Here is a 14,141-nt window from a genome sequence, read left to right as displayed (position 1 = left end):
ATAGCCCATCAACCTCCTCCTTGCTCCCGGCCTCCCCTAGCCTCGAGTCCAATTGCAGCCCAAGATCTCCATATATACCAACAGAGGCTCCGGGTGGGGATCACGATTAAGGATGACGATATATGTATATAATGTACGAGTAATGCTACCTACCACAACACCCCATCCCACCCCACCCTCCATCTCACTATGTTGATGGGCACTTCCCATCATCCTTTGAAATTTTCTTTTAAAACCAAGATTGATTCATATTACATAAACCTAATGAAATAAGGTAAAATAGGAGCGTGCTATATAGCATTATTCACAATGTACATATACTATAAAAGAGAGAAAAAAACCAAGCATAACTATCATTTTTGAAAGTGTAGCACTTTCTATCACATATCTAAGACTGCCATTTATCCTGAAATCCATTTATCCTGAAATCAAGCACTATAACCTCGATTGGAAGGATGCAAGTGGTCGCCCCGGTCAGGGCCATTACAAGCATCCATACAAGCTTCCTCCACTACCGCCTGAGAAACACCACTATTGCAAATGTTGGCGAAAGCACGCATGTGTTTCATGCCATATTGTGTCAAAGACCCACAATATGTTTCAAACAACCGAACCTGAAATCAAGCCAAGTTTTGGGTGAGTTGTGGCGAGAGTAACAAAAAGAGCATCACAAAATCAAAAGCAGAATCTGTTATTACCGTTGACTTCAAGCATCCCCAGTCATCAACAAGAGGCATACCAGATTCTCTCACAGAATTAAGGATGAACGAACCTCTTTGAGGTCCATATAGGAATGTTCCAATCAAATCCATGCTGCCATCTAAGTGATCTCTGTGTCTCTTTGTCTCTGTTATCTGCTTCAGGATTTCTCTCTTCTTCTCCGACCCATTTTCTGATTTTTTGTACTGGTAAAAGGCCAAAAAACATATTGAAACGTTAGAATTTTTTTTTCCCCGGGCATTTGAAAATGTAAGTAGGCCTATTTATACTTGTTGGGAATTGGGCCACTGAGATAGTCCAACTACCAAAATGAGAAGAAGAAGAAAGTCCTAAAGGTCACCACTACCTGAAAACCGAGCCCAGTTCCTATGCAACGGATCCGCACGGATTTTCAGATCCAAGAGATTCTCGAAAATTCTGTATCAATGATCCCAAGAATCCGGTACCGAGGTTCAAGATTCACCCCAAGCATTTAAGGCTAAGGCGCAATCTTCGATCTAACTCCCAACTTTCGAGATTCTGGAGATAATCATGGGATCTTATCCATGGCTAACTGTCACCTTCTATATAAGCCCATCTTCATCCAAGTAAAAAACGTCGATTCTTTACTATTTTATTTGAGTTGTTATCATTATCTAGAAAAGATTACTAACTTAGACACAAGAACTATCTCCTGCCGGTACCTCCCGGCATCTCTTTTATCTAATACTTGTGCGTTTTGTAGGTACCAAATTGTATTTACTCTATCCGGAAACTGTTCTAACAAAACTAAAGAAGAAAGAGGCTAAAGCTTACCAACTGCCACAGGAAGAAAAGCTCTGCATCTCTCTGGTTCACAACTTCCATGGGCATATCAAGGGGGCCATTTGGAGGGAAGTTCACAGTGGCAGGGTCGAAACCTTGGTATAAATAAAGCTTCTCAGCTTTGATGCTTTCATTTCCATATTGCATCACATGGGAGCCAGCATTGTAATTGTTGAAATTGGAAGTTCGCTTCTTTACCTGTGAAAAAATAAGATTGAATCATGTATATAATCAAAGTCGATATGCTGAGCTGAGAAAAATATTGGGAATTCGAATGTCGCGGATCTTACCCATTGATATTGTTGTTGTACTGTTTCCTTTTTGAGATTGTGTGTCTCACTGAAAGACAAGAAGTACAAATCAATTCCCTATGGATGATATGAAGAAGACACAACTATATGCAAAAATCAATTGAAGAATCCAAATCCAGAAATTCTACACAAGTTTCCAACTTATAACCCAACTTCCTCAGCATACAGAGACAAGCCCTCTTCTTTATGCATGATTTTGACACAAAGAGAAAACCAACATTTCTGTATGACCTTGGATTTCATGAATATCATGAATTTGTAAAATAATTATTCATTTCTCCTAACTTGTCTCTTTAATATCGCCTCTCTTAAGGCGCTCTCGGTAATTATTTCATAATACTTATACAATTGCATTGGCTTTCAAAATGCAAAACTGCATACCTGTCCTCCAACCAAGCTACACTATATAAGTCCCCCAAGCAAGTGATGTACTCTGGAGGTGGAGAAGGTTCCATCCCAGGACAATAAGTTCCATAGCTACTCTCTTGTGCATTCGATGCCGTCATCACATAAATGTTTAGATCTTTGGGCATTATGCCTTCAAAGACGCTCCCACTCTCGCATGCTTCAACATAAATAACCTGAGTTCACCACAATTAAACCCTTTTGACAATCATTTAAATGTTTTATCACATAGATTCTAAAGAGGGGCAGAGTTCTCATTACCATCTCTTTGTAGGTTCCAGATGCATGTTTCTTCTTCAAAACCTCTATAAAATCCATCGCAAAAAGGAAAGGCATATTTGGCATCCCTACAACCAAATGTGAAATGATCAGTGAGGTCCATTTCCTTCCCTTTTTTCTTTTCCTCTTTTAAGCATACAGATTTAGCATCCAAAATGGGAGAAAAGTTGGGTCAAGTTGTATTAAACTGACCTAAAACACCAGGGCCTCCATGATCAGAGTAGTACAAAAAGATCCTGTCATTGGGTTTGCTATCTACAACCTTCCCACTTCCACCTTTCAATGCTTTTTTGTTACCAAGAAGTACAGCAAACAGATTTTCTGCAGTTACATTCTCACCAGTGTAATCCTACCATCATCATCCCACCAGTGTGATCAGTACAATTATTGAAGTTAATGGGGCTAAGAACAAATTGAGTGCATTTTGAAATTCAAATCCAGAGATTCTTTTAATCAATCCATGGAATGGAGAAAAAATGCTACTTGCACAAAGTATGAGCTCACACACACTGACACACACAAAAGACAAAACACATACATGGTAATGTTACCATGCACAATAATTGATAAATAATATAGAATTGAAAAGAGAGAGTCGAAAGACAGATTTAACATGGTTCGACAATATGCCTATGTCCACAGAGAGGCAGCTGTATTTTACTCTTAATGATTCAAGGCTACATCATAACATATATATATATATATATATGAAAAACCTTAAACCTTACTTGTACTGACGTATTAAGGAAATCCCCAAAATACCCTGCTTCGTGAACGTCGCGATATCTGCTCCCGTCTACTTGGCCTTTCACTAGTGTTAATGATCTTCTAAATCTTGATTCTATTAATGATCTAAGAAATCTTTTTGACAAAAGCTAGATACTCTCTAGGTTTCCAAGGAAAAGAAAGAAGAACACTCAACTCTGAGGTTTCTTATTCAACAAAATCAATAATCAACATAAACCGATAAATTAGAGGCTATAAGCATGTTTTTACAGCCCCAAGACTCATAAACCTAACAAAATATGACATAAATACCCCCAAAACCCTAAACCTAATAAAATAACGAAATATCGACTCCCAAAACCCTAATCCTACTAAAACAAGAAAATAAAGATTGTTTAACCTAATTAAAACACGGAAACAAAACATAATGACTCTGTGTGCAATCGATCGCAAGCACAAGTGCGATAGATCGCACAACCAGAGGCCTAGTGAGCATAAGTGTCTGGAAGTGCGCTTAATCGCAAGCATGCGGGCGCTCAATCGCACTTCCAGGGACTTAGGCAATCTACATCAGTTAATATGAGCACTTCTACTTATTGACTTTTTTTAATATGAAAACAGTTTTGATGTGATAGTTGCATAGTGTTTTCGATGGGATCTTGGTAAACCTTTTAAACCATATTTTCTTCTTTTAAAGAAACAAAACCTAAATATGTTTATTTTGGAAAAATACCTGCTTATGTGATGTAGGACGATATTTACCTATATTTTCGGTATCAAAGCAGGACAATGCAGGCTATGCAACTGGCCCTTCGCATAATAAGCGAAGACACTTCTCCTTGCATAAGGGGAGGGGCTTGGTGAAGTTGGTTCCAACATGGTAACTGTCTTCTCACAAACCTCGGAAAAATTTGATCAGGCTTCCATGATCAGAGTAGGATTAGGTTTACTATTACTACTAAGATTAGGTTTACTTTCTCTACAGGTATTTATCTTCTATAAATAGGATAGCTTGTTATGTAAAATTAATTCATTGAATTGTTATCAAATCAGAGAAGTTTCTCTCAGATAGTTAGGAGATTTTATCTTTTTGGATAGAAAACGAAGACTCTTCTCCTTACAGAATCAAAGACGTTGCTCTTTGATTAGTTACCTTAGTCTTTCGCTACGTCAGTTGATATCAGAGCAGGCTTGATCCTGATCATAGCCAATCAGCACAACGGTGACAAACTTCTCCAATGCCACTGCTTGTAGGGGAGGGGCTCTTTCGTGAACCAAATTCATGGGGTATCCGAGCCAGCGTTATCCGAATTCGATAGCCAACTTATACTACAACAACTTTTATAACGATGTCATTCATGAGAGAGATGTTGTTTCAAGATTCGACTACCACCGATACATCAAGCGATCAGACGCTCCTTTGAGGACCGAATTCCAAGAGCTCCAGCAGACGATGCAGGCTATGTAACAGGAGATGTGCGAGTAGTGGGAGACGTTTGAACACATACAGATGCATGCCCTTTGGAATCACAGGTATGCCCAAGATGACTATGAGATTCGAAGGAAACTCATTTAGTTTTGTTATGTTGACAAGTTCATTGACGATGACGTACATCTCATTCAACCTGTCCATAACCATATTCATAATCTCCAAATAGGCCCTTCGCCTATAAAGAGAATATTAATTATGATGAAAGAGATGTGGAAGATGTTAATTTAGTTAAAAAAGTGAAGTTGCCGTCAGAGAAAAAATATGTACAGCCACAATCATTGGTTCCAACGACTAAATCAATGGAAGAATAGCTATCGCCTCCTCCACCACAGGTGCAACTCACCATGATCACCACAAAAATTGACGATTCTTTTGAAGAAAACGGTGAAGTTGAAGATGACATCCATGAACAACTTGTTGGAGGAATTTTTTTGGAAGTAGACGAAAAGGAAAAATTGTGTCTTGGTGCTATCTATGTAGATTTCTCCAAATATCTTTCTTTGGAAGAGCTGTGCGTGCCATGTCCCAAAGAAAACCCGAGGACGGATCTTTTTCAAGTTGGGGTGTGATGTAAGACAATATTTACCTATATTTTCGATAAAATAAGGAAAATATCAAAAATAATATTGGAGCAGCGCCGCTTGATCAGAATTTTACCCGTTCTTAGACAATGAAAGTATAAAAGGAAAGATTGTCATGATTCCCGCTGATTGTCAATTTTATATTAGGATTATATTTTATTTTATTAGGACTTTATTTTCCTTAATAGGGTTAGATTTGCTTTAATTATTTTTCTTTCCTTATTAGGATTAGGTTTACTATTGCTACTAGGATTAGGTTTACTATTACTACTAAAATTAGGTTTACTTCATCTACAAGTATTTCTCTTCTATAAATAGGCTAGCTTGTTATGTAAAACTAATTCATTGAATTGTTATCAAATCAGAAATGTTTCTCTCAAATACTCTGCGAAGTTTTATCTTTCTTTTAGCCTGAGGGCTTGTTTTTATTTTTTTGGTAGAAGACGAAGACGCTTCTCCTTGCAGAATCAAAGACACTGCTCTTTGATTAGTTACCTTAGTCTTCCGCTACGTCATTATGTTTTCATACTTCTTTCTTTTTTTTTTTTTTTAACTAAAAAATCACTTTAAGCCCCTACATTTCTATTACTTTAGACATTACCCTCCTAAAGTTAAACTCCTGAACTTCCAATTTTTCAATGTCACCCTTTTGGTAGTTTTTTTCGTTAAATCTCAATGGATGGGTGTCAAAATTATCAGAATACCCCATTTAAAAGAAAACTCTAAAGATTCAAAGCCCTTTTTTTTTTAATAAAAAAAATAAACAAAGTTATTCTGGATGTTAAGTTAACGAAAAACGACATTGTAAAAAATTAAAAAATTCAATATACTAAATTAAGGGGCTTTTTTTTTAGTTATTTTATTATGACTTTATTTCATTTCCTTAATAGGGTTAAATTTGCTTAAATTATTTTCATTTCCTTATTAGGATTTGGTTTACTATTGCTACTAGGATTAGCTTTACTATTACTACTAGGATTAGCTTTACTTTCTTTACAAGTATTTATCTTCTATAAATAGGTTAGCGTGTTATGTAAAACTAATTCATTGAATTGTTATCAAATCAGATAAGTTTCTCTCAAATACCTGCGAAATTTTATCTTTCTTTTAGCCTACGGGCTTGTTTTTATCTTTTTTTGGTAGAAGACGAAGACGTTTCTCCTTGCAGAATTAAAGATGCTACTCTTTGATTAGTTATCTTAGTCTTCCGCTACGTCATTATGTTTTCAAACTTTTTTTTTTTTTTTTAACAAAAAAATCACTTTAACCCCCTAAATTTCTATTACTTTGGACATTACCCTCCTAAAGTTAAAAACTCATGAACTTCCAATTTTTTAATGTCACTCTTTTGGTAGATTTTTCATTAAATCTTAATGGATAAGTGTCAAAATTATCAAAATACCCCATTTTAAAGAAAAATTCTAAAGATTCAAAGCCTTTTTTTTTTTTCTAATAAAAAAAATAAACAAAGTTATTTTGGATGTTAATTTAATGAAAAACGACATTGTAAAAAATTAAAAAATTCAATATACTAAATTAAGAGGTTTTTTTTTTTTAGTTATTTTATTAGGACTTTATTTTCTTTCCTTAATAGGGTTAGATTTGCTTTGATTATTTTCATTTCTTTATTAGGGTCTGGTTTACTATTACTACTAGGATTAGGTTTACTATTACTGCTAGGATTAAGTTTACTTTCTTTACAAGTATTTATCTTCTATTAATAGGCTAGCTTGTTATGTAAAACTAATTCATTAAATTGTTATTAAATCAAAAAAGTTTCTCTCAAATACTCTATGAAGTTTTATCTTTCTTTTAGCTGCAGGCTTGTTTTTATCTTTTTTGGTAGAAGACGAAGATGCTTTTTCTTCCAGAATCAAAGAAGCTGCTCTTTGATTAGTTATATCTTAGTCTTCCGCTATGTCATTATGTTTTCAAACTACTTTTTCTTTTTTTCTTTTTTAACAAAAAAGTCACTTTAACCCCCTAAATTTCTATTACTTTGGACATTACCCTCCTAAAGTTAAACTTCTGAACTTCCAATGTTTTCAATGTCACCCTTTTAGTAGATTTTTCATTAAATCTTAATGGATGGGTGTCAAAATTATCAAAATACCCAATTGAAAATAAAAATTATAAAGATTCAAAGCATTTTTTTTTTAATAAAAATAAATAAACAAAGTTATTTTGGATGTTAATTTAACGAAAAATGACATTGTAAAAAATTAAAAAATTCAATATACTAAATCAAGAGGTTTTTTTTTTTAGCTCAGGCTCATTTCAAAATTAAAAGCCATGAAAGTTCGATCAAGAGATAAAAGTAAAAGTTTCCCAAAAAACATTTTAAACTTTTTTAAAAATATTCAGAGGCTTTTAAGAATATACAGAGGCAGCAAGGCCACCACCTTTCTATTTTTTCTTTAATATTTTCTTAAAATAATAAGTCGATCTCTACCATTAAAAAAAAAAAAAAAAAAAAAAAAAAAAAAAAAGCACTTATTTTCTCAAAATATTATTATAATAATAATTTGTGAAAAAGTTTCTTAAAAATTTGTCGTGCTTTAATTTGTTCTTCCGAAAGTGTTTTGCTTTTTTGTTTTTTAAAAATATTTTGTATTTTGTGTTTTAAACAGTGAATAGTTTTTAAAACTAAATAAGAAAAGGCGTGTTTTTATTGTTGAAAAGCTTAATTTTAACAAACATAATCGGGTGCGACACTAGCATAACCTTTTGATAAAAACCGATTAATTACTAGCATGCACTAATATCTTGCATAATAAAAGTCTCACCCAATATATGCTCCCGCCGTCCAGCGCGCGTAGGCAGCTGGGAGGATATTTGGACTAATAACAATTTATTAAAGCTAAACAAACAGTAGAAATTTAACAAAAAGCCAAAGAAACATAACAAAGAAGAAGATGGATATAATTAATTAAACAATATATATATATATAGTAAGTGGGGTACCTTCGGCACTCCAGCGTACACGTCATCACCTTGCGGATGGTTGATGATGACTCCCGGCCTGGGATTCAATTCGTGTGCAGCAATATCATCGTACATAAACACCACTATGTTTTTCTCCTTCACCCCACCTTTTCTCAGCAGCTGATATGCATGGCATACGTCAGCCTGATGCCTATAATTTCCATAGCCGGACGAACCGGCCACGAGAACGGCCCATCTCGTGCCGGCTTCTTCCGGTTCATCATCCTCCTGCGTGGGCATTCGAATCCGGGACTCCCACGGGTCCAGCCTGAGAGCTCGGCCGCCTCCTATAGCTTGGAAAAACAGTAGAAATACCAATAGCAACAGAGCAGGGCTCATGAGACGCACAAAGTGACGCCGGACCGCCATGGAGAAAGAACCGATTCAAGAAATAAAAACCAGCTATGGTGGTGTAGAAGCTGTGGGCAGAGGGGTGAGAAAGGAAGTGAGAAAAAGGTGGCCCGGAGGAGAGTATAAAAGAGCGGTGCGATGTGCCATGCAATCTAATAGGTTGACACGTGTTGCATAGGTGGGTCCAACACTCTTTTGGTCGAAACAGGTGGTTTCTGGGTGTTTTTCAGTTTTTGGATTGGCGTTAGTATGTATGGTGCGTCGTCTGGCGTGATCTTGATTTGATTTCTTGGCTTGTTTTCCTCGGCATGGAATAGTAGCTAAAATAGTTCTTGGAAAATTATAATTTCTACTTTTTAACTTCTTCTTTTTTTAATATATATTTCAACAGATTTTTTATGTAAATATTATTTTTTTAATAGGAAGAGAATGAGAAGAGAACCGACTATGGAAGAGAAACAAGATAATAGAAGAGAAAATTCATATTATATTAGTAAAAGTGTTAATATAATATATTATTCTATTATATTAGTAAATTTTTAAAAATTTACTATACCAAATTAGATAACACCTTATTTTAAAGTGTTTATTGGGAAAAAAAAAATAGCTCGTAATAACTAAATATAACTCTGAGGAAAATTTTTTAAAACTTTCATGCGTTTTAACATTACCTCATTAATGTTTAATAATTCTTAATTTAGGATATCAAACTTTTAATTTTTTATAATGTCTTTCCCTCTTTAAGATTTTTCTTTAAATCTTGTCAAAATTTTTAAAATATCTATGTTTTTCTAATATTAAAAAAAAATTGCAAAAATTTAAGCATTGGTCAAGATTTAATAAAATTTACAAAAATACAACGCCTTAATTTTTGCAATTTTTTTTTTATATAAAAAAAAATAACATTTTGAAAATTTTGACAAAATTTAACAAAAAATTTAAGGCAAGCAGAAAATTAAAAGTTCAATCCTCTAAATTAAAAATTTTTAAATATTAAAAAAATAATGTCAAAACTCATAAAAATTTTAAAAAAACTTCGTGATTTGTGAAGTTTTCCTAACTATTATCATCCTTATAATTGATCCAACTCTGTACGGACTTCTATTTTTCTAACATGTATATGGTGAATGATTGATGATTAAAGCTGTTTGGTTTGTATGATGGTTTACCCCCCTCGGTGTAATGTGATGTGAATGGTGATTATGACTTTAATAATTAACAAACTGGTGGACGATAGAGACTAGCATTAGTGCAAGGCATCCATTCATTTATATCCGTCCAACTCGCACTAATGTCACCAAATATTATTTGTTACTCAAAAAGAAGCTAATAAAAGGCATACACGTAGGGGCACGGATCCATTGTAACAAGCATAATTAAGTTTCATGTTTTTGAATTAAGTTTCTATAAGTACAGTTACAGCCAGGGTAGAACTATAATTTTTGGATTGGAGGGACCAACTTATATAATATATATAGTCTTTATTTATAGGTGTGTTTGTGTGTGTTTATGCAAAATAAAAACAGAGAAATTTTAAATTTAATTTCATATTAAGTCGTACCCCATTAAAAAAGTTGCATGTGTATAGAATCATCTTAGAAGAGATTAAGAGAACTTTCCTTTCACAGACATGAGTTTCGTATTTTGCTATAGACATGTACAACCAAAAAAATTCAAAACAAGTACATAGTTTCTCCTTCAATTTATGCTTGACGACAATCGTTAATGGAATAAAATTCATTCATTATCATCTCTGAAGCGAAATTCTTAGCAATTTCTTTATCAATATAAACTACCAAATGGTATGCAAAAAACTCATCTTCCATTTTAATACGCAATCTAGTCTTTATAAGTTTTATGGCAGAAAAAACTCGTTATGTAGTCGCAATAGAAACAAGGAGAGGCAACAGTGGGCGAATCAACTTGTCAATCAAGGGATAGATCTTTGACTTTCCTAAAATTGCCAATCATATGCATAACTCAGATAATGTAGACATATTTTGAAAATCTTGATACTTTGTGATGGGGATAAAATCTACTATGTGCCCTACTATTTATCAACCATCCTCCATCATCTCTAAACTACCTCTCATTATTTATCAACCACCTCTATTATCTCTAAACTATCTTTTATAAAACCCAATAAAACAGATCGATAAAATCGGTCTTCTAAAAAGACCTTAGTTCATGCTCTATTTTGACTCCACGTAATAGTGCTAACTTAAATATTGAAGAGTTTTCGCCAAGGTTGGGACCCTTTGATGCTCTTGTTATTTTGCATGAGCGTGAAGATTCAAGATCAAAGATATCTCGAAGAATGTGAAGAACGTGCAGATCTCACCAATCATAAACTGTTAGACCAAAAAATGTCCTAATAATTTAGCACCGCCTATAGGAAACGTTATTTGTTTTTCATATAGAAAATTTCGTATTGGTGGTGATCACACGCTCGGGTGATAACGTCAACCAACTTGACCTGAATTCGTAATATTTAAGATCATTTGTAGCAGATCTGTGGACATCTATGATCGTCAATTACAAATTAACCTTCAAATTAAACGTGATAGATCAGAATTCGATTGCAATGGGTACATAGTCATCCACACCGAATCCGTGTTTATTTCCCTTCCCGGTCTACAAGATAAGTTTACATGTACTTTTATTATTTTCGGCTTTAATTCAAGAGTTTTTTGTGATTTATTGAAACTCAATCTCAACTTCCTAAGAGATGGTCAGATTTGGGACTCTTTTGTCAAACCCCTTGCTTTTGCAATTCCATTATACTGCCTCTGCAATGGAAATATACATAAGGATATGTGTCTCTTGTTTTGACCCTTGAATTCGCGTTAAGGAAACAAAAAAAAAAAGCATAAGCAAAAATATGAGAGGATTTTGATCTCGACTTGCCTTTTATTAAAAATAAAAAATCATAGATTGTTGGCTTTTGTGCCAACAGATAAGACATTGCATTGTTTTGGGCATTCTCCAAGTTTAACACCATCTAAGTGTATTAAATCTTGGTGTTAAGAACTGAGATGAACATAAGGACTATTCTAAATAATCCCTCAGTTCTACATCAACAATATTGGATAAAGACAGATGTCAGGTTGGGAGCGGAACCGAATTGGTTATCTACCACTAAATTATGCTGCCACACTACCTCCTAATATGGCTTAAGTAGCCCAACTTAGATCTTCACTCTTGTAATACCCCATAAAAACACCCATTTAAAAAAGGATTAAAACCGTGGTTAATAATTTGGTAAGCAAGGTGACTCCCGACCTCATCTAAAACATCTTCGGGGCACCACGGGTACATGACCCTGGCTTCCCATGGCCACTCGCCGGCATTCCTACCCGCTCCTAGATAGTCGAGTGCTTTGCTGACGGACGTCCCCACTAGATGGTCTTGGAGGGAGAGGGGGGCTTCCAGATTAACTCTCTCCAGGACGACGACCGGTTCATCTACCATGTCATGATCAGCCGGGTCCTCCCTGTGGTAAGCCTCGCCTCTATTACTATTGAGAGGGCCTCTACGCTCTCTTGACATGGACCCCCGTTGATTTAGGTTCCTTCATCCTCGCGATGATGATGGGAGTGCATTTGGCAGACCAGATCACCGCCCTACCATATGGGGCCTTGATCACCCAGATCGCCGAGCACACTGGAGTATCTACAGAGGGCCTGAAAGAGCTGCCACCACCCAGGGGATGCATGACCTCGCGATTCCTCAAAGCAAGCAACCCTCACCTTTGAGGAGCTGAGTAGGAGCCGAGACCACCCTGAGCTCTAAGAGCAGCGGCAATTGATGGAGCATCCTCATCTATGAGCGAACCTACGCTTGAGTGTATGGAGGGCACTCTTAGCGAGATCCAGCGCTCCATCAGGAGTTTGGCAAAGGCAGTCAAGGGGCTACAGTCGGTGCAGGCAGTGGACCACGCCATCATCGTATAGCTACAGAGCCACCTAATGGGACCCCTCGACGTTAGGGACATGGTTTTAAAATAAAAGACCTAAGTCCTTACACATAACCAAACTCCTAAAAGCTTTTTGAGGCAAAACCCAGACCCCACCCCTTTCTGACCGTATGTACACCCTAGGAACCACATGTACTTACGTACCTGACCTTTAGCGAGAACGTACGCCTGGGAGACCACCCATACATAGGCACCTGACCTTTAGTAAGAACGTAAGTCCAATGGACCACCCGTACGTACGTTGACCCAGTGGGCAATACCCGAGAATATACGCGTGAACCCTTTTACCCCAACGTGTAATAGTACCCGTACGTATGCCCAATAGTACCATACATACGCTGACACCCTGAAAAGCAATTTTAACCAATTCTCCACCTTTTTAGAGAACACCACACCCCAGGCCCCTATATAAGATCTCCATTCGACCCTCAGCCTCCCCCGCACCCCAAAAAACCCTAAAACCTAGTGTAGGGAATGATTTTGTGAAGGAAGGAAGAGATTGGAGGAGTTGGCTATCTTCTAGAGGTAATCCCCTTACCCATTCCATGGTCTTTTATTGTCACTCTAATATTTCATGTTTTTAAAGATGTTTTGGTAAAGCCCTCATACCCCTCTCTTTGCAAAAGCCAAGTATGTTTTGAAAGAAATTTAAACCCTTATTCTATTGCCTTAAGTTGCATAATAACATGATTACATATGTTTACTTAGTAGCCTAGAAGGAGGTATATCGGCCCATAGATTTAATAGAAGCCTCAAAACACAGTTTGGAGCTTTTGGTCGAAACACCTAACTCACTGGCCGAACGTATGCTCTCTAGGCTGTATGTACGACTAGGGAGTAAGGCATCTGCCCCTTAGTTCCACTTGTGCAATATTAGGATTCAGCAATCCTTTCTTTTGTTAGGAAGGATTAGTACCGTACTCATAGGAGTTCTCTAGTACTGCACATAACAACATGACATATTTCGTTATAGTAGGAATTTGTGATGTCAAAGGACTCAATTGAGTGCGCGAGGTAAGTAACCACTTACAAACACTTTCCTTAAAAACATGGGATATGTCAGCTGACTGACCATGCGTATGATATGAACATGTCTACTTTTGTAATAACTTGGTAACTGTTTTGAATAACTTGTTGATAAGATGTATTGTATGATATGGTACATCGGTACGTGCGGTATAATGGCCATAGGCTTACTATATAAACTTCATTCTATGGTCAAATGTGTGTATTGTTGTTATATGGACCTTGAATCCAATGGTTGTTTTATGACCGACACAGCCTTTATAGGCAGTCACAACAGGACGTACATTATTAGTAGTATGGGCCACCTAAGGTCTAACTCGGCCGGGCTCGGTCGGGCTCGGTCAAGCTGCTAGTGTTATAGATGATAGCATACAATGGTCGGGGCACTAGCATTGTATTACAGGCCCTTTGGGACAACGCCAACCCTGTTGAGAATAGGTAATATCTCGGGTAGACCATATATAACAGTTATGACCTATAAAGCA

The 14,141-nt window shown here is 36.1% G+C and overlaps 1 protein-coding gene across 1 annotated transcript; it reads right to left on the bottom strand.

Annotated features, from left to right (window-relative positions):
• Window positions 1–212: 212 nt before the first annotated feature.
• Window positions 213–8,744, bottom strand: BETA-VPE (beta vacuolar processing enzyme). Its single transcript, XM_059588008.2, has 8 exons — window positions 8,283–8,744; window positions 2,712–2,868; window positions 2,502–2,587; window positions 2,217–2,416; window positions 1,815–1,863; window positions 1,516–1,722; window positions 699–905; window positions 213–614 (listed from the first exon to the last, which is right to left on the bottom strand). Exons 1-8 carry the CDS (start codon window positions 8,670–8,672, stop codon window positions 429–431), a joined length of 1,482 nt encoding a protein of 493 aa, XP_059443991.2. The 5' UTR covers window positions 8,673–8,744; the 3' UTR covers window positions 213–428.
• Window positions 8,745–14,141: the final 5,397 nt, after the last annotated feature.

This window comes from Corylus avellana, chromosome 3 (genome assembly GCF_965113065.1).
Source record: "Corylus avellana chromosome 3, dhCorAvel1.hap1.2, whole genome shotgun sequence".
In the NCBI taxonomy this organism is placed as follows: domain Eukaryota; kingdom Viridiplantae; phylum Streptophyta; class Magnoliopsida; order Fagales; family Betulaceae; genus Corylus; species Corylus avellana.
Note: the sequence above shows the minus strand (reverse complement) of the source record. Positions and strands in the feature narration are given on the sequence as shown.

Bases quoted from the DNA above. Each gene is read 5' to 3' on its own strand.
- BETA-VPE (XM_059588008.2), bottom strand. From the start codon at position 8,672: ATGGCGGTCCGGCGTCACTTTGTGCGTCTCATGAGCCCTGCTCTGTTG. The intron at 2,588-2,711 runs GTCAGTTTAATA...ATTTGGTTGTAG, and splicing joins TGGAGGCCCTGGTGTTTTAG to GGATGCCAAATATGCCTTTC. The intron at 906-1,515 runs GTAAGCTTTAGC...GCCTTTTACCAG, and splicing joins TTTTCTTCCTGTGGCAGTTG to TACAAAAAATCAGAAAATGG.